A 22,208-nucleotide genomic window follows, 5' to 3' on the forward strand; every position below is an offset into this window, starting at 1 on the left:
TAATCTCGTAGTATAGACGTACCCAAAGAGAGCATGCCTTTTTTAAACTCCCATAGCTTTTTTTAGTCTTCTACATTCCGGGCCTTTAGCTGTTCTAGACAAAATTAGTTTTGCAGAGAAGATAAAAGTTTTCAAAGGTAACAGTTTGGGCATTATCCCTTAACAAGTGTGAAGTGTTTGCTCTGGGATGATTTTTCTTGAGCCATTCTTCATTTCCTGATTGTTTTTCTAAACAGCTCTATGTTAAACTAAAACAATATATTCATACAGTAAACATCCCAGTAACTAGGTCAACATGCAGCATTTGTTATTACCAACCAGCTCCAAATCCATCAACATGTATGACAAACTCCACAGAACTGAAATCCTCTATGGTTCTTTTTCTGCACAGCTTAAATCTAGCCAAACTGCAGGAAGCGCTTCACACCTCTGTGTAACAATTTGGATTAATCAGTGTTCAGATAATTGAGGTTTAACTACGATGCATTACAAGAAATTTATATATTCTGCTGCTGAAGCCTATGACATTTTTTGTGCCATGTAAGCTAAAGGTGGTACTAGAAAGTCCAGAGAAGTTAAATGCAAAAAACTACTAATAATGCAACATTATGATTGTAAATTCAAGCACTCAAGTCAGGAAATTCAAAAGGCTAAGAGTTTTTCTGCAAAGTTAACTCACTCAGCCATGTTGCACATATGAGGTATTTTTTATTCCTAGTTTCCAAGTTAAATACATGTATTATTGTTTGGTACAAATGAACATAGTAGGGCACACAACATGAGTTAATTAATTTTGAGTGTTAAAACCTTGAGGGAACAGCATGGAAAATTCCAGTCTAATCTGGCCAACAAATAAGGAAATGCCAAACAAAAGTGTTAAAATTTGCTTTTATTTTTCTTTAGAAGAGAATTCTAGGCAAACCTGTGTGCCTTGGTTTCACAAGATATTTTTCCAATACACAGTGTTTTTAAAAGTGTTGTCAGAAGTATAAACTGAGAGTCAGGGCATCTCCTTTTGTTGGAGATTATATCAAATACCACATTTTTTCTCTTTAGTTATTGTGCTCTTGAAGAGCCTCCGCCATGAAGAGTTTGCCCAGGTTCTGTGCAGTAAACTCCTTGATATTCTGGCAATAGGTATTAATCTGACCTGTCAACAGGATAAAAACAAAAAACTCTGATTATAATTTAAAAATTCAAAGAGCATTTATTATTAAAACATATAATTTATATAAGGTAGAGCAGCCTCCTGCACAATTTGACTGCTCCTTTGCTTAGGGATTTGAAAGAGTTTTTAAATACACAAATAGAGTTAGGAAGAAGAGTAAATCAAATAAGCAGAATGGATAAGTTAGTGTGCATTAAAATGAATTATCACTACTGTAAGCAGAATCCAATTTTAATTCCAAAAAAGTTGCATCACATGCAACTTCTGAAAAGACAGCTGAACGATATAAACGATAAACAATTCATGGTGCTGTGCCGGATGCTTAACCACATCAATTAACTGAATTTAGAAGCCCTAAAAACACCGCAAGGCTAAATTTCAGTTTTATTCTTACCCATTTGCTGTCCCAGTTAAAAAGGAATCATCATATATGTTACACTATTAGTTTGAAAACTCTCCCATCTGACATTTAGTTGGCCGTGTTTTCACCAAATATTTCACTTTATTAGCAATTTCAAAAATCCTCAGGCTATGAAGACTTGTCAGTGCTATACAGATCAAACATCTCCATAAAACCATTTTTATACAAGTGCTCCTACAAGTTATTTATCCTGTTAGTCGGGAATAGCAAAACAAAGCCAGTTTAATCAAAATTAAGACTGTCTAGCAGACCAATAAACTTTCAATTTAATGCTCTATTTAAAAGTTTTTAAATGCCTCAGAGACAAAACAGTTAAGTTTTATTCTTTATCTCCAAACTTAACTCTATATGAATTAAAGAAGTGGATGCTTTCAGTTCTTTCCCAACTATGCTAACGAGAACAAATGGAGAAAGTGTTTTGGCTGAAGGCTGTTTTTGCTTTGGAGTATAATTGTTTGCACTTTCCCTTCTTGTAGAAGACTGAGCCATAACCCACCATAATAAAAGCATGCACACAATTTCTCTGTTACATTTCGTAAAACTATGTTAGCATGTATTTTTCAAGTAGCACTGTGCTGCTAAGATTCATTATCCAAGACAAATTGTACCAGGACAACACTCAGAATTCTGAGACCTCAGAAGGATTAATAAACCAGGGCACTTATTGTTTTAGAACTATACTAAAAAAGTGACTCACTGAAGTTTGTTTTTTCCCCTCATTTGAATTGTTTCAAGCAACAAGGCTAAGGGCCAATTCTTTTAATTTTGTATTTGTGTGATCGGTTCGTTGCTCATTCCTTCCACTGCACCAGACTACACAGGGCTTTATTTTATTTTATTCTCTCTCTTGCTCTCTGTATATGGTGTGCGTAAAAACCTTCCAAATTACTTTCAAATGGCGTGAGAATGCAAAATATTAGGGAGCTAATATATCTGAGTGTCTTTCAAGTGAATGCCATCCAATTTGTGGCAACAGTCAACTGGCTCAACAAACAGAAGAAACTCAAATATAAACCTCATCCTAAAATTAAGCAATTCTCTTTCTCATCATGTCTCCCACCCTAGGGCTCTTTTGGGGGAGGCGGGGAAGGGTGGAGAAGGCAGCTTGGGTTCTATGTTTCTGCTCCTGTGCTGCATCTCTGGTATCTGTCTTGCACGTCCTACCAAGCACAGGAAATGGGAGATGAGCCGGAGTCAGATGTGGCAATCAGTGGCTGCACAAGAGGGGAGGCTGAATGTGTAGGGGGAGCCCATACTCTGTTTCCACTCACTTCTTCAGTACCTTGGGGCTGGGAGAGAAAATGAAACTATTCTTCACCTAGAGCTCCACCTGGCCAGATTTAATTCTCCCAGCTGTGAGAGAACTAGATATGAAGAGGAGATAAAAGTGCATGATCCCCACAGCCACACAAATTTAAAGTTCTCCCGTACAAACTAGCTTTATGTCTCTATTTCAGTTTAATATTGTGGTTACCTTTAAACTTAGGCTACACAATTTTTCATCAGCATTTCTTAGGTATTTCCCTAGAGAGACTAAGCAAAGGGAAACAGTGAAAACGCTGAGATATCACATGACATCATAGGTAAAGTGAAAGCAGGATATTAAGGGTAACAACTATATTTTTCCTGTGGCTATGAAATGAGAAAGATCGCCAGAGCCATTACCTGCAATAAGCAGTGAATCCATTCTGGCAGGGGGCTGTGGCGGTTTGAACAGTTTGCTCATGTCCTCTTCAGGAAGTGGAGGCTCTCCTCGACTCTGTCGCTGTAAGTTTTCTTGCTGACGTCTCTGCTGGTACTGGAAACAATGCAACAAACACAGATTGTGGTAGGATTCTTAACACAAGTATAGCTGACTAAAGAGAAGCTTCTCAAGTGCAGCCAACAAAGAAATTAAAGGCGTTACTTCACCCATGTGTGGATTTTATTTAATAAAACCTGTCCAATCCCCCAAAAGTACAAACTGAAATTAACTACACTCAACATGCCTATATATCAATAGGGGTTTCATAAAAAAATGTTTAACTTTACTTTTGAGTTGGGACTTTTGTAAGCAGAAAGATGCACTGTAACATTCTGTATTGGAAGGGGGTTAAAATCCATTGTTACTGAAGCTAAGTCAGCAGTATATTTGATAGAAAGATCAGCAGGGTGCAAAAGACTCAATTTTCTCAAACATAGTCAACTGAGTGGCCAGAATTTAAGAGTATACAAGAAGTCAATTCCTTAAGTAATTTTGCAGCAGAAAAAATAAATAAATACAAATTTAAAAATTCCTAAATCCTATGTCAACACAATGTTGTTGCTATATGGCAGGGGGAAAAGACCCCTTGATAATGTTCTCTTCAGCTGAAGAGTGAAAACCACAAATTAACGATACAGAGTTGGTTAAAACAAGTTATTGTCCATCAGTACATCTCAAGCTTTATTAGTTCTTTTATCCATTACAAGTGCTTGGGTCTGATGTTGCCACTTAGAAGTCAGTACTGTATGGGCCACTAGAAGGAAGAATTTAAGTAATTTGACTAGTTTATAAAAGGTGTTTACAGCCTGCTCTTATAGTTCTTTCCTTTTCAATTCTATTTTTACAATATTTTTAAATTAAGTGATGACCATTTTTTCATCCTTTAGCTGAATATTTATGTTTTTACAAAAATGGTGCTTAAACTAAACCATTAAGAAATGTTACATTTATGTTTAAAAAGATGTAAAAATTTTAGAAGCCATTTAATGTATTTTGTATGGTACCATACATATAAAAATGTATGTTGGGATTTGCTAGATATATGCAGATAGTAAAAGGCATAAACTTTAATCTGTATCTTGCTCACTTAAACTCATAGCAAATATATTTAAATCTGAAGGCAAAAAGACACACAGGATATTTTAATTATCAGTTTGCTACATCAGCGCAGAGGTACCTGAATGCATTTCAGTATGCTATCAGGTACGAAATGTTGTCAATCAACAATTTTTCAGCAGCAATGACAAATGTGGTCTTCAGGCCACATTAATGAAGAAAAGGTTAAACATTCATATATCTGTATGTGAGAGAGTTACATTACATTGTACCATCCACTTCTCAGCAGCTGGTTTCTTGTTTCTTATCAAAATTGCTTGCTCTTAATCACAATTGCTCCGTTTTTTAAATGAATCCACTACTAAAGCAATTAAAGTTAGTTAAGAAGTGAGGCACAACACCCTGGAAGCTACTTCACTCGGATTTTCCAAATAAATGCCTCTTTGCATTATTCACATAACCTTGGCAATACAAAGTGAATACAGAGTGTCATCTGATGTTACCATCTCTCTGTTTTAAGTAGGCAGATGTTTGTGGCAAAGAGTTTCAAATAATGCACAGAGAGTTAGCTTTCTGAACAAACCTCTATATGTAGCAGCTGATATGCAGGGAGCTTCTAAAGTGTAGTTTGAATGGTATTAAATGTAGCCTTATATGATGCTTCACCCTCATTTTGTGGGGAAAAAAGCTCTGATTCAGCTTCTCTCAGCTACCAACCTGGTGTTTCTGCTGCTGCTGCTTGCTTGTGTTCCTCAGATAAGTGTTGTATTTAACTATATCCTGGCTCATTTCATCCACTCTGTCCATCAGCAATTGCAGGGTCTTCCCCAAGTGATTACTGAAATACAAACGTAATTTCTTACTGGTAAAGTTAACCATGACAATATTTTAAAATTCAAATGCATTACAAAAAAGTCACTTGACCACTGTTCTTGCCCAGTAGTACAGCTAGTTAGTTTCCTTCTATAAATTCATAGTAACATGGTATGCATTTATTGAAAACCATGTATTGTTTAAGGACAGTTCTACTAAAATATCTGCCACTTACCACCCAATGTGTTTCAACATTTTTCTTAAAAAAAAAAAAAAAATTGGAGAGAGAAAGTTACTGCTAGTGAAAGTCCAGGCCCGGTATAACCATATATCTATCTAGGTAGTTGGCTTCCATCACCATAATATCTAAGTGTCCATGGTCTTAGCTTTCTGAACATCTACACTTAGCACCTAATAGGGAGCTTCAGAGGGAGTAGTGGTTTCAGTTAGGTACAGTGTGCAAGCAGAAAGAAGGTGTGGGAAGACTCCCTTACTTAGCTCCATAAAGCCACTTCCTAACCTCAATCACCTGCAATTTCCAGATCCAGGCCAAATGTATCCAAAACAGTGCGACGGATTTGTGATGTGCACCCCTAAACAGTTCAAATACAATGGCTATGTTCCATATCCTTGGTTTAAAGTCACTGTTAGCCCTATGCAATCTTCCTGGGTCTCTTGATGGATCAGTTAAATAAATATTCTTCAAGGCTTCATAAAATTAACTAGGCTACCAAGCCATACTTGGAAGATATCACTTGCCCTTTAGTCATTGGCAGACGGAGTTGCTTCCAGCCAGGCCAATTCAACATTCCATACTGCAGGCCATATGGAAACAGCAAGGCTGCATGAGTCCAATTTACGTTAGATGATCAGCAAGCTTGTCCAGACAAATGCAGTCTGTTTAACAATTTTTATTACCACTTTTTTTTTCCTGGCAAAGTATGTTCAATATTTTACAGGAAAGTTGAATTTTCAAGATATCACAGTAGGGCAAGATGGTTTTCACCCAAGAGTTCAGGAACTCAAATATGAAATTGTAGGACTACTAACTGTAATTTGAAACCTACTGCTGAAACAAACCTCTATACCTGATAACTGGAAGGAAATTAATGTAACAACAGTTTTTAAACAGGACTCCAGAGGTCATCCTAGCAATTACAGTACAGTATGCCTAACTTCATTGCTGGGCAAACTGGTAGAAACTATAGTAAAGAACAGAATGATTAGACGCATAGATGAATGTAACACATTGGGGGAAGAGTCAACATGACATGTAAAAGGAAATCATGCCTCACCAATGCATCAGAATTCTTTGAGGGTGTCAACGAGAAGGTGGATAAGCATGACCCAGCTGACAGAGTACTTGGATTTCCAGAAAGCCTTGACAAAGGTCCCTCACCAACTCTTAAGGGAACTAAGTAGTCATAGGATAACAGGGAAGATTCTCTCATGGATCAGTAACTAGCTAAAAAGACAGAAAAACCAACGGTAGGAATAAGTGGTCAGTTTTTCACAATGGAGAGAGGTAAACAGTGGGATCCCCCAAGGATACGTACTTTGACCTGTGCTGTTCAACATACTCAAATGATCTGGATAGTTTCAAGATTGTAGTCTGCTTTGGACTTAAGTAAGATTTACAGGCAGATCTCACAAAACTGGGTCACTGGGCAACAGTGACAGATGAAATTCAACCTTGACAGGTCAAAGTAATGCACACTGGAAAAAATAAGCTCAATTACACACATTGTGTGTAGTTCTCAATTAGTTGTTACTTGTCCGAGACAAAAGCAGGTTCGAGTAAGTATTTAATTGAGAGAGGAAAATCAAAAAGTGACAGACTGAAATTTCAAACCACGTGGCCGTTTATTAACAAGGGATAAATTACAACTTGGGCCGGGGGGAGGTAATTTATGAACTAGAAATACTATCAAGATAAACCACACACAACTTGAAAACAGTCTATTTGCATCTAACAACAAGAACTAAACGACCTATGATCAACTGCTTACTAAAATCCAAAATAGACACGCAAACTGAGTAAACTGTGCACGCATTAACCGAATGTTGTGAAATACACCAACTAACCACAACAGTAATCAATACAATTTGATTCTCCTATACTGTATACACAACTTTGCACCAAATAAGGGAGAAAGAAGAAAGAAAATAAAGGAAGAGGCTAAGCAAACAAAGTGTTCACAGAAATTAAAATGCACATACCACACTCCAGGCGCAGCTGACCAGCAGTACAGACACAGAGTGCATGACGAATTGAGAGGAAGTAATCCTAACATGACACTACACAAGCCGGCAAAATCCGGAGGAGACCCTGGCTGAAAGGGTGATCAGGCCTCCCAGCTAACACGCGGGCACTCCTGCTGTTTTTGGCACGAGATACAGTTTTATTCGAAGACTCTTACTCGTGCCAGCGTCTAATTGGTCCCTAGCTCCTTCGCCCTCCAGGTTCCGAGCTGGAGCCCTCTACGTCAACAGGAGCTGCACCCGGCACACTACTCTTTTGCAAACAACACGCTGGTATTGTAGCACACGGCACCAACTTGACCCACAATTGACCAGATAGAAGGTTTGGGAATAGGCACACGGCACTATAATGTTGCACACCGCACTACGGTGTTGCACACGGTACCAATGTGACCTTTTGACCGACAACTGGCCATACAGATGCCATGTTTGAGCATGAGTTTAGGGCTGTGACATTACTATTCAAGAAAGATCGAGGAGTCATTGTGGACAGTTCTCTAAAAACTTCAGTCAATGCACAGCAATGGTCAACAAAGCTAATAGAATGTTATTAGGAAAGGGATAAAAAAATGTAGAAAACATAATATGACTATGTAAATACATGGCGCAGCCACACAATGTATTTAATATTGTGTCCATTTCTGTTCACCCCATCTCAAAAAACAGAATTGGAAAGGTTCAGAGAAGGGCAATGAAGGTGATCAAGGGTATGGTATGGCTTCCAAATGAGGATACTAAAAATATTAGGGTTGTTCAGATGAGAAAAGAGACAATTAAGGAGGGATATGACAGGTCTATAAAATCATGAATGTTGTGGAAAAAGTGAATACAGAAGTGTTATTTAACTTTTCCCACAATACAAAAAATAGTGGTCACCAGATTAAATTAATAGGCAGCAGGTTTAATATCAGTAAGAGGAGGCACTTTTTCACACAACACATAATTAACTTGTAGAACTCATTACCATGGAATATTGTGATGGCTGATAGTATAGTTGGATTCAAAGAAGAATTAGATAAGTTCATGGAGGCCTATTAGCCAAGATGGTCAGGGATGCAACTCCATGCTCTGGGTGTCCCTGAACCTCTGACTGCCAGAAGCCAGGAGGGGAAGACTGGGGTAGATCTCTCCAAAACTGCTATGTTCTGTATACTCCCCCTGAAGCTCTGGTACTGGCCACTGTTGGAGACAAGATATGAGGCTAGATGGACCAGTATGGCCATTCTTATGTTCTTAAGCAAATTAACTTTTTTCACAAAACTTTTAGTATGGTATTTATGGTGACAACATTCGTACCAAACAGGAGTGTGGGGGAAGGGATATCGTTGCACTGTATTTTACCTCTTTGACTGATTGGAAGCAGGGCTTGCTGGCTTCAGAGTGAGCAGTGCTCAGCCATACTTGGCTCCAGGCCAGTTAGTCACACAGACATCATTTTTCTTTTCTCTACTGAAATACATTACTACTAGTTTTTAGTTAGCTACTCTGTTTTGTGTACTTCTACATCAGAATCATATAGCCACTACTCATCTGGACTGTCCATATGATTATTTCCCTCGATCTTTTACAATGCATTCTCTCTACACTCTTCACTTTTCTAAAGGTTCTTGATGTGCTGTATGTACTCCAACTGGAAACAACCAGCAGATAGGACAGTGGCATAAATATAAGGGAATAGTATAGAGTTTACCCCCGCATCCCTCTCAACACACAAACGTAGCCTTTAAAAGTGTAAATTGCTCCTACAAAAGCCAGGAAATACAGATTTCAGAGTAGCAGCCGTGTTAGTCTGTATCCGCAAAAAAAACAGCAGTACTTGTGGCACCTTAAAGACTAACAAATTTATTTAAGCATGAGCTTTCGTGAGCTACAGCTCACTTCTTCTATGCATCCGAAGAAGTGAGCTGTAGCTCACGAAAGCTCATGCTTAAATAAATTTGTTAGTCTTTAAGGTGCCACAAGTACTCCTGTTTTTTTTGCGGAAATACAGAGTTACAGCTTAAAGCAGCTTGTGCACCAAGCACAGCATGGTATATGCTTAGAAAGTAGCTAAGGGAGCTCATCATTGTCTCTAAGTATTGGACCTGCTATTTGACAATTCACTCTAAGCAGAGTCTCCTGTTCACCCCACTGTTTATTTTCTACTCAAGTTGTAAAATCTCTTGGGGGAGAGGGGCGGGAAGAGGGGATAAAAGCTTCAACTACACAGCAGCAAGAAAAGTGTTTCTATAATTATTTTTGAACTTCCTGCTTTGTTTTGGGGTTTGTTTTTTGAGCATTTTAACTGTATGATATTAGAACTGTGGAATACTGCCATGACCATGGGTGTGTGTATTTTCCACTTTTTATTGAGTTTATATTACCCAGAGTGTTCGCCCTGGATATTATCAGAAGCAAGTGCCTATGTGTACACGCACACTAATGGCCTTGCAGGGCATGTGGGTATCACAAATACATAATTATTATACAGATAGCGTCCACATGAAATATAGCTAGTTACAGAGAATGATTTTATGTGAATCTCTCTGGGGCCAGTTCAGTTTAGCAGAATACTGAAACAGGGAGTTATTGTTAGAAGTTGTAGTAATATGGTGTTTGCTTTCATTGCCAGGGAAACTAAAAGCTGAAAACCGATAACTTAAACAGATGTGAACTGAGACATGAAGTGATAAGTATGCTCCAACTACAGGACCAATTTTTCCATAGTTATCTCACACGTCTTACGCCAATTCTTGCTCCTACCTCCTTTAAAAAAAAAAAGGACCAACAAGAACTGATTTTTGAGAGAGTAAATGTACATACACACACATCTATGAAGCATGTCTATGAAGCAAATTAAATAAAAGCTTGTTGTACAAAGCCTGACAGGAATCCATATTTAATAAAATACCAATATAACACTTGGTTAAACAAAATTAGTGACATTGTTTTAGTCACCCTCTACAACCAAAGAATGTATAGCTCCATGTCACTCAGCTGGTATGGTGCAGTAAATCCATGCAGGTAAACACCTAAGTTTATTAAACACCTAAAACTTATTTGTCAGGTCCAAATGCCAGGCAAAGGAGACATATCTAAGGAAAGACATCTGTGGAAGAGGCTCACTTTTGCATAAAAATTTAGCCTTCTGCACAGTCTCAATCTCTGCAGAGAAAATGTAGTAATAAAGACACTTATTTAGAAGATGTTATTCCCTTCCATAGGACAAAAAGCTATAACAATCCATTGCATTCAGCTCTACATAAAAGATGATATCTCACTGAATGGCTTGCCCAATTAATTTTTTCCCCTTCAAATAAAGATCAGGGACAGAGTGGCAAGAGTGTGTATAAGAAAAATTATGTGGCAGTTGCACTGTTTGGGAAGAGTCAACCAGTCTCTCTGCAGCCTCACTAAGGAACTACGTCCCCTTCAACAACATTCCCCTCTTCCTGTGGTGGATAACTCTGTGTGATCAAGATGGTGATGGAAAACCCTGTTACTGTACTTTGATTTGGGGGTTGGAGGTGCCGAGAGAGCACTTTTACAGATTGATGTGGTAACAGCCTTTAAAAAGGGCATAGGACTAGGAGTCAGGAGATTTGAGTTCTATATTCTCAGTTCTGTGCCTTTGGACAACAAACTTACGTACTCTCTGCCTTGGTTTCCCCAGTCCTATATTTCTATGATTCTATAAGGAAGATCTGATCCACCACTTACCCAACAGAGACTATTTGTGAATATCAGTCACAGACTGATTGCGTGTCCAACTGTATTTTGACCCTACTAAGTACAGGGCAACCAGAAGCATATTGTGGGACAGACCCTCCCACCCCCAACTCCTACAGCTGCAAGGCATCCTGACATTGGAGGTAATGCTTAGCACATCCCTGTGTGTTTATACAAAATATGGTGGCCTGATTGTCTTTACAAGTTGGGTCGCCTTTTGGGACTCTTAATATTTTCAGAAGAGCCTTAATATTTTCAGAACCACACTCCTCCAGAACATGAATATGCGAGGGAAGGTTTTACGAGGAAAGACCAAGTTCCTTGGGTGTGAAATCCCTTGGCAGAGGCTCTTGACTCCAAGCTAGACATAACTGCCATCATTACAGTTTGGATGGAACGTGGTTGGAAAGCCATGACTACTGCCAAGCATTTCACAAAGAGACACAGTAGATGCCAAATCAAAAAACAACACATGAAATTGGAAATGCTATTTCCCCATGACAAACACAAGAGATTTCTTATAGGCACTGGAAATATCCCTATGTGCATGTTAATGTCCAAAAGGATCAGAGCACAGAGTCAGTTGCCTTCCTCTAAAAACATGTCTCCCACAGTAAATCTTTCCTTTATCTAACATACAAGAAATCAGATTAGATGGTCACAGTGGGCCATTCTGGCCTTATATACAAATCTATGAGTAATACTGATATAGGTCACTGATATCTAGGATGAGTCAGAGCTCTCTTGTCTTTCTGAATACCAAGTAGTTCTCTTCATAGTGTTAGAGGTTTGAAAGGTCTCTTTGCCAGGAGGACCTAGATTCCCTGAAGTATCTTTTCCTGATAAGGAACCCAACACCATTCTTTGCTGGGATGGGGTTTGCATGTGTACAGTCTGAGGGTTTTCTGAAACCTGTGCTTGTAGTCCCTCTAAACAAGGCTCAGGACTCGTGTCAGAGATGACCAAGGGCTACCTGGGTAAGAGTAGGAACACTTGGGGCCAAGAGAAGGTTCTGACAGCCTGAATACAAAGTAAACGCTGGCTTATGATGTGGTGATTTTTCCTTTTGGCTCTTGTGAAAGGGGTATTATGGGCAGGCACCTGGCAAAGAGAATTCAGGTATACCTTGACTTTCTGAATGCAATGAGGCCTCTACCAGCTCCCCAAAGAAATTCTCTCTGGTGTAAAGGCAAATCCTCAAGCTTTTCCTGCCCCACGACAGAAACCACAACATCGCCATTACAGAAGACTGGATAAGTCTGACCCTCAAGGAGTACATATTTCTTTTATGCAGATTAAGGCACGGGCAGCTGTGTAAAGCATATATTGTAACCTCCACCAGCTGGTTGAAAATAGTTGCAAAGGAATGGCAACCTTATTGGATGAGGCTTAGGTATCCATCATGCCACCTCTAGATTCCTGGACATGTTTCAACACAAGACCTGCTGCTTGGACAGTTTCTGGAGAAATGTTAGATCTTCCCATGAGAAGTCATAATCTCATTCCACTGTAGTGAACGTATCTTATCTGAAAAGTAGTTTTCCAGCTCCTCCAACTCCAAACAATCCTTCATCCCCTTTACCTTCAGCTTGACCCTCCCCCAAATTATCTAGGCAAGGGCATCAATTCTGGGCTGCAAGTATCTCAAAAAATCCCTCCACTCCAAATGTGCTGAATGCGCCAATTACTCCCAGCATCAGGACAACCTTCAATGAAAATGGAAGAATGAGTGCCACGACAGGCAAAAGCATAGCTCCTACAGGCTTTTGCTGATCATGGTCAAGAGGGAACTCACTGGCAGGTTCAGGAGGCAGTGCTTCAGCTCAGATGGCAGCTAAACAACCAATATGGGTCTGGCTCACACACTGCCCTTATGGGCCAAAGAAACCTTTAAGAACTTGGAGCCAGTTTGGTATTGGGAAGCCCAGACCAGGAAGTGAGAATCCTGGCAGTTCATTGTGATGGAATGCAATTCTGTCACACTGGTCTCTACAGAAAAAGAAGGATTACATATTGAAACCATCACACAATAGTCAATACATCCCATCTTCTACACCACAAAATAATTCTTCATTTTCTTCATCAGCCCAGTAATCTAAACCTGTGATAAAATTATAATCAGCATTTCTTATACTATGGTCCAGGGATATTTTGCCAAAAAATAATATTTACGCAGATAAATGCTAGAAATCGTTAACTCATTTCTAACCTACCACAAAAATTACTAAATCAAAAAAATTATTTTTTAGACTCTATCGTATACTCTGTTAAAAAACCCTAGAGACTTTATTATAGGAACTTACGGATTCATTTTTAAATTTTAAACCAAATAAAATCAGAATTTTAAGACTTTTTAAACAATTGTACTGGAATCGGAAGGCTACTATATAATGGGAAATGAAACCCTAAGAGATCAAGAGAGAGGTGAAGCAAGGTTGTATAAGGTCACTGACGTTATTCAACATTTATAGTGACTGATGAAATTAATACCAACTTGTGTTTCTTTGATTACGAGAAATGGAAAATGAACAACTAACACTCACGATGAAGATGACAAAGCTATTGGATGATTCAGAAGAAGGTCTGAGGAAGTTAGTGGAGATTATATATGAATACAGCAAAGAAGATGGTCTAGAGTGGAATGTGGACAAGACAAAAACTACAGTGGTTTGCAGGGATCACAGGAAAACAGGCAAGATTTCAGTAAATGACACAGCCATTTTTCATTACAGAAAATAGAAAATTGGACATTGAAGTCAGCACCTGAATAGCAGAACAAACGATATTCTGGAAGATTAAACATCTGATGAGAAAGGACATGAATCTGAAGACTAAATTCCAACTCTGAAAAACAGACTTACAGGTGTGAAACATGGACATTCAAACAAATCGATAATAAAGAAACTGCAATCCTTCGAATTATGGTGTTATAAAAGAATTTAGAAAAAATATGGACAGATTGTGTAATCAACAAAAAAAGTATTGAAGATTATGGGAACTCGGTAAACACTAATTAGAGATCTTCTGAAAGAAAGATTCAATTTGCAGGGCACATTAGAGGTTCAGCAGGCAATGCATGTTTACAGACGCTGGAATGGAAAGTTGATGTCAGAAGACGACAAGGCAGAAAAAGATCATGGATCGATAATATGGTATCCTGGGTGGACGAAAAGGACTATTCATCCACAAAGAGATTAGCAGAGGATCATATGGAATGGGCTGCCATGGTTGCAAACTTTCAGTAATAGAGATGCCACAGAAGAGAGGAGACAACCTGACACCGGGCTCTCAAACTCTCAGCAAACCTAATGCTACTTTTTAGCAAAATGGATACCGTCAACACCAGGCTTAGTAAAGTCAATTGTAATTGAAATCTCTTTTCAAGCACTATATTCTTGTTTAGGAGTGTTTATCGTTTTTAACTGCATACTATTGGCTCAGCAGAACAGATGTGCTTTATTTTTTAATAAACTCATTCATATATTATATTTGACAAAAACAATGAAGCCAAAGATATTGTTCTATTTTGAGATCTGTTTGGCAAATTTTGTAGGCGCTGAGCATTAGGTGGATCTACAAAGTGAAGAAACACACACTAACTACAAAGTTTACTAGGTACACGTTGAGTATGTAAATTATTTATTCTCTGAATTTAAATACTGTGTTTTTAGCATGTAGTTTTTGCTTCACTCAAAGCAGGACAGGAGGGATAAAATCTTGGCTCCATTAGAGTCAATGGCAAATCTCCCATTGATTGTAACAAGGCTGGATTTCACGATGGTGTTAAAGTGCAGTTTGGGAACATGAATAAAGATACATCCATTATTTTAACAAGTACTTACCTGCCAGCCAGACTGAGCAATTCATGTTTATCTGCTACTGCCGATTTCTTTTCCAGCTCCCAAAGCATAACATTGATCAGGTACGAATTCTTAATTATAATGGGCACTTCTTCAAACATGTGCTCAAATGCAACATTTGCTTTTTTCAATCTGTGAAGCAAGTTTAGAAAGTTTATATACAACCGGGAACTTTGCTCCTTGAGGTTGCTATTCTTGTTCTAGCAACAGTCAGCTGGTGATTCCGTAGAGCCCTAGATTTCCAGAGCTCCATTGCCAAGCAACACTCAAGCCTCTTTGGTAAGAGAGGCATTTGCATGGAAAAACTTTACATTTATAAAGCCTTGTACAAACTAACCAAGTGAAAAAGCCCTCAAAAATAAAGCAGATGCTTTAATCCAGGCCTGCACAACTCGTAAAGCGACGAGGGCCATATTACTCCAAAGAAAACAGCTGAGGGCTGAACCCCACCCCGGCCCTGCCAACCCCCCCCCCCCCCAGTGCTGCCAAGCCCCCCGAAACACAACACCCCTCCAGCCCCCCTGAAATACTCCCTCCCCCAGCACCGCCCGCCCCGCGGAAACAAACCCTCCTTCCCTAGCACTGCCCCACCAAAACAGCAGTATTGAACCTTGGTAATATGTTATAGCGGGCCCCTAAGGTAGTAAAATTAAGGTAAAAGAAAAATGTCTTTTTGCTAGAAGTAGAATAAGATCTTCCCCCAATGTTGTAATCAATTGCCCTGTTGAATGAATGAGGTATGAATGAGGAAGGCATGGAAGGCAGGCATCTCCAGACAGCTGCAACCCTTGGAGAGGGGATGGGAGCCAGACCAGATCAGTAGAACAGGTCAGCCACTGATTCCTCGCTCGCCTCCTCAGTCCCCCACCCCACGGCTCGCCTACTCACCCCCCCCCGCCACTGCCCGCCCACTCACCTCAGCCCCCTACCCCCCCTGGCTCGCCTCCTCACCCCCCCCCACTGCCTACCCACCTCTTCAGCCCCCCTCCCTCACCCACTGCTTGCCTACTCACCCCCCACAGGCCACACAGTGAGCCCACCTACTCACCCCCCGCGGGCTGCATTTGGCCCCTGGGCCGCATGTTGTGCAGGCCTGCTTTAATCACTAAGATATTATTTACAAGAATAAACCTCCAGCAAAAGGCTACAATGGCAAGGTTAACTCTGCCCCACCAGAATATTTTACTGTTTTCCTTACCACCAGTTTCTCTTAACTAGAAGTGACTAGTCACCACACAGCTCTGCAATAAGTTCTAAGTTCACAACTACTGCGTTACAATGAAACACACTAATGCTTCTATGGAAAGCTGCATTCTCCAGTAACTGAACATATAACTTTAAATCACTGACATAATTAAAAAGAGGATGATGTCAGAACAGAATAGAATTTTCTTATTTTTATAACATTTTACCTTACCTTTATTACCCCTTACTTTTAATTTTTAAACAGACAAAATAGACACGGATACCTTTCATCAGACCAACAAATAAAGGTACAATACACAAGTTTGGAGGCACGTGCAGTATGCGTGGCTCCATTAAGGCTGGAAACTAAAACATTCACTTCCATTTTTTAGACTAAGCAGCAAACTAGTGGAAATGTTATCTTTAGACACTGAGCAGTGAAATGGTTCAGTTTTTCTAAATGAAAGCTTCGCGTGGGTTTGTTTTTTGATGCTGAGCACTGAGATGATTAGGGGAAAATGTCATGCTAGCAGCTGCTTCAATTATAAGTGGTTACTCAATGGCAGTGTCAAACAAGCAGCATTGTTGTAACCAATCAAACAACACAATTCACAAAACATATTCTTGCCACAAAAATAGTAAAACTTGTTATTTGATTAGCAAGTCTCAAGAACAGCTGTATTTTTAGAGGTCTCTTTATTTTTGGCCAAGAGATTGTTTATTATTATTGATAATGTGATAGTGCTAATAGGCCTCGTGCTAGGCAGCCTAGACTGAGAGGTCTGCTTTGGAAGCAAACTAATATCCTGGAATAAAAGTAATTTTATTCCAGAAGACAGTGCCCAAGGAATAGCTATAGCAAATAGTTATTCCAGAATACCCATGCTGATCAATTTCACCTATGTAGCCAAGGCCTTAAGAGATTGTTCCCTTTTTCTATCTCTTTGTGTATTTCTGCCCTTTTGGATCACCTCAGTGTATCTCTGCCTCTGTTCCCAGTTGCAGCTGTCTTCACAACACTCATCCCATGGCTGGAGTGATAGAATGCAGCACATTCTTTCAAAACATATGTTAGTGTTGCTCCCCCAAGCCAATAGTAGGAGTGCTTGGAGCAACATCTTCATCATTTCTTAGTCACTGCATTTGAGTACACAGCCATCACTGGAATTACATACCTGGTTTCCACAGAAATTGACATCACACCAGAATTTTTTGTTAAAAATCTCCTTTTAACCCTCCACCTCCTCCCCTCTCCCCTCCCTGTCTCCCATCCCCCCCATAAAAAGAAGGATCATGAAGAGAGATCCTTTTAAAATACTTACGCTTCTGGAGAGAAATCTTTCTCTTTACAAACTTCCATCAGTTTGGGAGTTAGTCTGTAAGCCTTTAGCGACAGAGATCCTTGGGCAGTCTTAATGGGATCTAAGACAAAGCATGGAGGAAGGACACAATTACAAAGTTGATTTAAAAAGAGTCTTCCTCTACTTGAATATTTTTTTGGACGGTTTACATTTTAAGAAAAATATTATATTCCATATTTATATTTAAAAACCAAAAAAAACAGCACAACAGGGACTGCGGTCCCCTGACTAGAAGTACAGTAATGAGATATAAAATAGAACGGAACTACATGTAATGCATCCATTTACCCATCTAATGTAACTGTGGGACTTAAAGTTATTTATATTTAAGAAAAGTGAAAAGTTCTAATTCCTGATTTCTTTTCCTTAGCACAAACTACCCAAACAATTCACATATGATGGCTGCCTCACTGAAATACAAAGTTTTCCCCCCTCACAAAAAGGCAGCTCTACCTACTATGTAGTAAAATAAAAATATTTACTAAACCATAATCACTTAATACCAAAGTGAGATTTAGGATTAGTGATAGGCTAATTCATATTAGGCAAACTGTCTAATTGCTTGGGACAAAAATATAATCGATGCATAAAAAGATTAGCTTCCTCTTGACATACTGTCTTGAGTTCAGTGGAATGTTTTCTAAACAAACTGTTAAATTCCTAGGACAGGGAAGCTTAACACTTGCAGCATGATAGCGGCTAAGGTATGCCAATATTAGAATAAAAACTGTTAACATTCATGTTGTCTGAAATTTAACACAGTCAAACTTCTAGCAATCGGTGATAAAATGAAAACCAAAATAGACTTGAACAAGTGGAAAATTCATCAAGGTCTGATGATGCAATGTTTCCAGCCAATATAAGTATACTTTAACAACTTGTTCTTTACTGTAATCCAATTGTTAACATACTGAAACAATTTTGAGGCAGCTCATAAGATTGATCGTATTCATTAGTATTTTTTCTGACAGATACTCAGGACGTTACATTTACTTCTCAGCTGGAAACTATATGCAAGTCTGCCAGATATGGCAAACTGTGAGTGTTTGGGGAGGGGGAGGCCATAAAGCTGTTAAATTGCCTACGGTTCTGATACAGCACAGAACATCTGGTCTGGAGAGCTTGAGGAAACACCATTAAATAGGCAGAAAATAAAAAAATCTTTGTGCTGAGAAACAGGCCAGGTTTTGTATGCTTCTGTCAGAGGTATAAAAAAATTTGGCAATTTGTGTTATGATTGGTCAGTCACGTACAGAGCCAGACACTCTAGCAATCGGGGGGTTTTAGACATCTGGTCTAGTTCCACCAGTCCCTTCAACGAGGGAGGGGAGATGGAGGAATAAAAATGAAGCAGCTACTCCAGCATTCCAAAACGTACACATCAGGGCTCTGATAGCAAGAAAAATAAACAGAAAGAAGGAAACCCTGTCTAGACTTAGCTGCTGCTGAGGCTGCTGTAGACACAGGGTTGGTATTTACTTGAAAAGGCCTGCCAGGCTACTCTTACAGGCAAAAGACAGAATACAAAAATAGTAGTAATAATATTAAGAGGGGAAAAGAATAATAAAGGAAACCTCATACTAACCGTAAATGAGAACTACAGACTCCTCAATTGCATGTTGGTAACTGAATTGGGAATCCAGGAGGGCACGAGTGACAAAAGAGCCATAGTAAGTAGATTGGTACCAGCCAACATGAAGATGATCAATGTTTACGTGGCGAAGGCTTCGCATCATTTCCATCTGGTATTGAACTAGATGAAATAAAAAATGTTAAAGCGTAAACTTCTAAAAACTATTTCTTGAGAACACCTACAATTAAACCTGAGCAAGTTACATTTTTCACAACTATAAAATCAGACTGGTTTATTTCAGTCACTACTCAGCACAGATAATATTAAAAATTGGAACTTGTCGTATAAAGTCAGAATAAAACTATTTTGGTTAATCAGAATACTTGTCTCATTTGGAGTTCACTGCTAAACTTATCAGTGAACTATTACATGGTTTATTGCATTCACTATCTTGTTCATTTGTGTAAAAAAAAATTCTGATATTGTGTGTCTCATAGCAAAAATAAATTTCTGTTCGACACGAACGTTCTGTTCAAGAGCAAAATTAGTGTAACTGAGTTCTTTAATAGTATCAAATATTGTAAGTCTTATTAGATAATTTTGAAAACTATTACATCAGAAAGCAGATTTATGGGAACCAAAAGAAAAAAAAAAGTTTATTTTAAATGTAAATATGAGATAATACTGAAACAATTGTACATTTGTAGGAATACACACAGTAATTGTGTCCCCCCCTTTTGGAGCCACCTACTGCAACTGTCAGGCAGTTCTTCACATTAATCTTTAATTTTTTACACTTCTTTTTTAATATGTTGCACATTACTTTAGAAGGTAGAGAAAACAGCCATTTTGTCAGGATTATTATATTAAGAAAAAAAACAGTTACCTTTTCCGTAACTGCTGATCTTCAAGATGTGTTGCTTATGTCTATTTCACAGTAGGTGTGTGTGCTCGCCACGTGAACCGGTGCCAGAAGTTTTTCCCCTAGCAGGACCCATAGGGGGAGTGCTCCCAGGACTCCTGGAGTGGCACCTGCCTGGCGCACTATAAGGGGAGATGCACACACCCCCCCACCCTCAGTTCCTTCTTGCCATACAACTTCGACAGAGGGGAAGGAGGGTGGGATGTGGAATAGATATGAGCAACACATCTCGAAGAACACCAGTTATGGAAAAGGTAACTGAGTGATTGCTCATGTGTATTCCACAATAGGTGATTCCAAGCTATATCTGTTGGAGGTGCATAGGAGTTCACAAGTTCCCAGAATGGAGGACAGCCTTGCCGAACCCGGTATCATCCCTGGTTTGGGGGACGATCGCATAGTGCAAGGTGAACGTGTGAACTGACCATGTGGCGGCCCTACAAATGTCCTGGATGGGGATGTGGGCCATGAAGGCAGCCGACGAGGCCTGTGCCCGGGTCGAGTGTGCCCTCGCAATGGGTGGCGGGGGGACACCCGCCAGCTTATAACAGGAATGGATGCACAAAGTGATCCAATTGGAAAGCCGCTGAGTGGAAATCGGCTGGCCTCTGGTGCGCTCATCCAAGGTGACAAACAGTTGTGAGGACTTTCTGAATGGCTTAGACCACTTGAGGTAGAAAGCCAGAGCCAGCCGCACGTCGAGCGTGTGGAGGCAGCGTTCCTCACTGGATGTGTGAGGCTTGGGGCAGAGGACCAGTAGAAAGGTGTCCTGACCCACGTGGTAGGCGGAGACCACCTTCGGGAAGAACACGGGGTGTGGGCGGAGCTGGATCTTGTCCTTATGAAAGACCGTGTATAGCGGTTCGGAGGTCAGGGCCCTGAGCTCCGAGACTCGCCTGGCTGACGTGATAGCAACCAGGAAGACCACCTTCCACAAAAGGTGAGACCAGGAGCACATGGCCAGTGGTTCAAACGGGGGCCCGGAGGGACGAGCCAACACCAGGTTTAGGTCCCACTGTAGAACCGGGGGACTAGAATATGGGAAAAGACAGTCCAGACCCTTAAGGAGCTGGCCAGTCATAGCATGGGAAAATACTGTGTGTCCTTGCACTGGCGGATGGAAGGCTGATATGGCCACCAGGTGCACCTTGATGGACGAGGGCACCAGGCCCTGGGCTCTCAGGTAGAGAAAGTAACCAAGGATAAGCTGGATTGGGGCAGTCACCAGGGAGACCCCCTGGTCTGCTGCCCACCTAGAAAACCGGGACCACTTCACCAAATAAGCACAGCGAGTGGAGGGTGGATGCACTTCCGAGGAGGATGTGCTGAACTTGCTCTGAGCACATCCTTTCCTCTCTACCTAACCACTGAGCAGTCATGCATTAAGGTGAAGAGCTGCTAGGTTGGGATGGAGGAGGCAGCCCTGGTCTTGTGAGAGCAGGTCCGAGCGGAGTGGCAACGGCCACGGCAGAGCTACTGCCAGGCCCGTGAGGGTCCCGTACCAATACTGCCTGGGCCACGCTGGGAAAATCAGGAGGACTCGGGCCTTGTCCGACTTTATCTTCTCCAGGACCCTGCTAATTAGAAGGAACAGGGGGAAGGTGTTGAGAAGCTGGCCTGACCAGGACTGGACAAAGGCATTGGAGATAGCGCCCCTTCCCAGGCCCCCCCTGGAGCAGAATTGGTTCTGCCGAGTCACGAATAGGTCCACTTGGGGAGTTCCCCACCTTTGGAAGAGCCAGTGGGCCACTTCCAGGTGGAGGAACCACTCGTGTTGCGAGGAAAGGTCCCTGTTCAAGCAATCTGCCCTCTCGTTGCAGGCACTGGGTAAGTGGAAGGCCTTCAGGTGGATGTCGTGGGCTATAAAGAAGTCCCACAGCCTGAGGGCTTCAAAGCAGAGGGCAGAGGATTGGGCCCCGCCTTGCCTGCTGATATAGAACATCAAGCCCCTGTTGTCCATTAGAACACCTTGCCCTCCAGGTGCGAGCGGAAGGTCATACACGCCAGCCACACTGCTCTGAGCTCTTTGATGTTTATGTGTAGGGTCAGGTCCTGAGCCGACCACAGACCTTGGGTCTGAAAGCTCCCCACATGGGCCCCCTAACCCAGGCCCAATGCATCGGACACCAGCTCCA

At 40.6% G+C, this 22,208-nt stretch overlaps 1 protein-coding gene across 1 annotated transcript in view; it reads right to left on the bottom strand.

The window, feature by feature from the left end:
• Positions 1-870: 870 nt before the first annotated feature.
• EIF3H (eukaryotic translation initiation factor 3 subunit H) overlaps positions 871-22,208 on the bottom strand; it is a 115,892-nt gene continuing 94,554 nt past the window's right edge. The window contains exons 3-8 of the mRNA XM_039524501.1: positions 19,164-19,331; positions 17,540-17,639; positions 15,015-15,164; positions 5,107-5,227; positions 3,255-3,387; positions 871-1,150 (exon numbers count right to left, since the gene is read on the bottom strand). Coding sequence (XP_039380435.1) covers positions 1,053-1,150; positions 3,255-3,387; positions 5,107-5,227; positions 15,015-15,164; positions 17,540-17,639; positions 19,164-19,331 — 770 coding nt within the window. The 3' untranslated portion in view covers positions 871-1,052. The remainder of the gene's footprint in view (positions 1,151-3,254; positions 3,388-5,106; positions 5,228-15,014; positions 15,165-17,539; positions 17,640-19,163; positions 19,332-22,208) is intronic.

This window comes from Mauremys reevesii, linkage group 2, assembly GCF_016161935.1.
Source record: "Mauremys reevesii isolate NIE-2019 linkage group 2, ASM1616193v1, whole genome shotgun sequence".
Taxonomy (NCBI): Eukaryota; Metazoa; Chordata; order Testudines; family Geoemydidae; genus Mauremys; species Mauremys reevesii.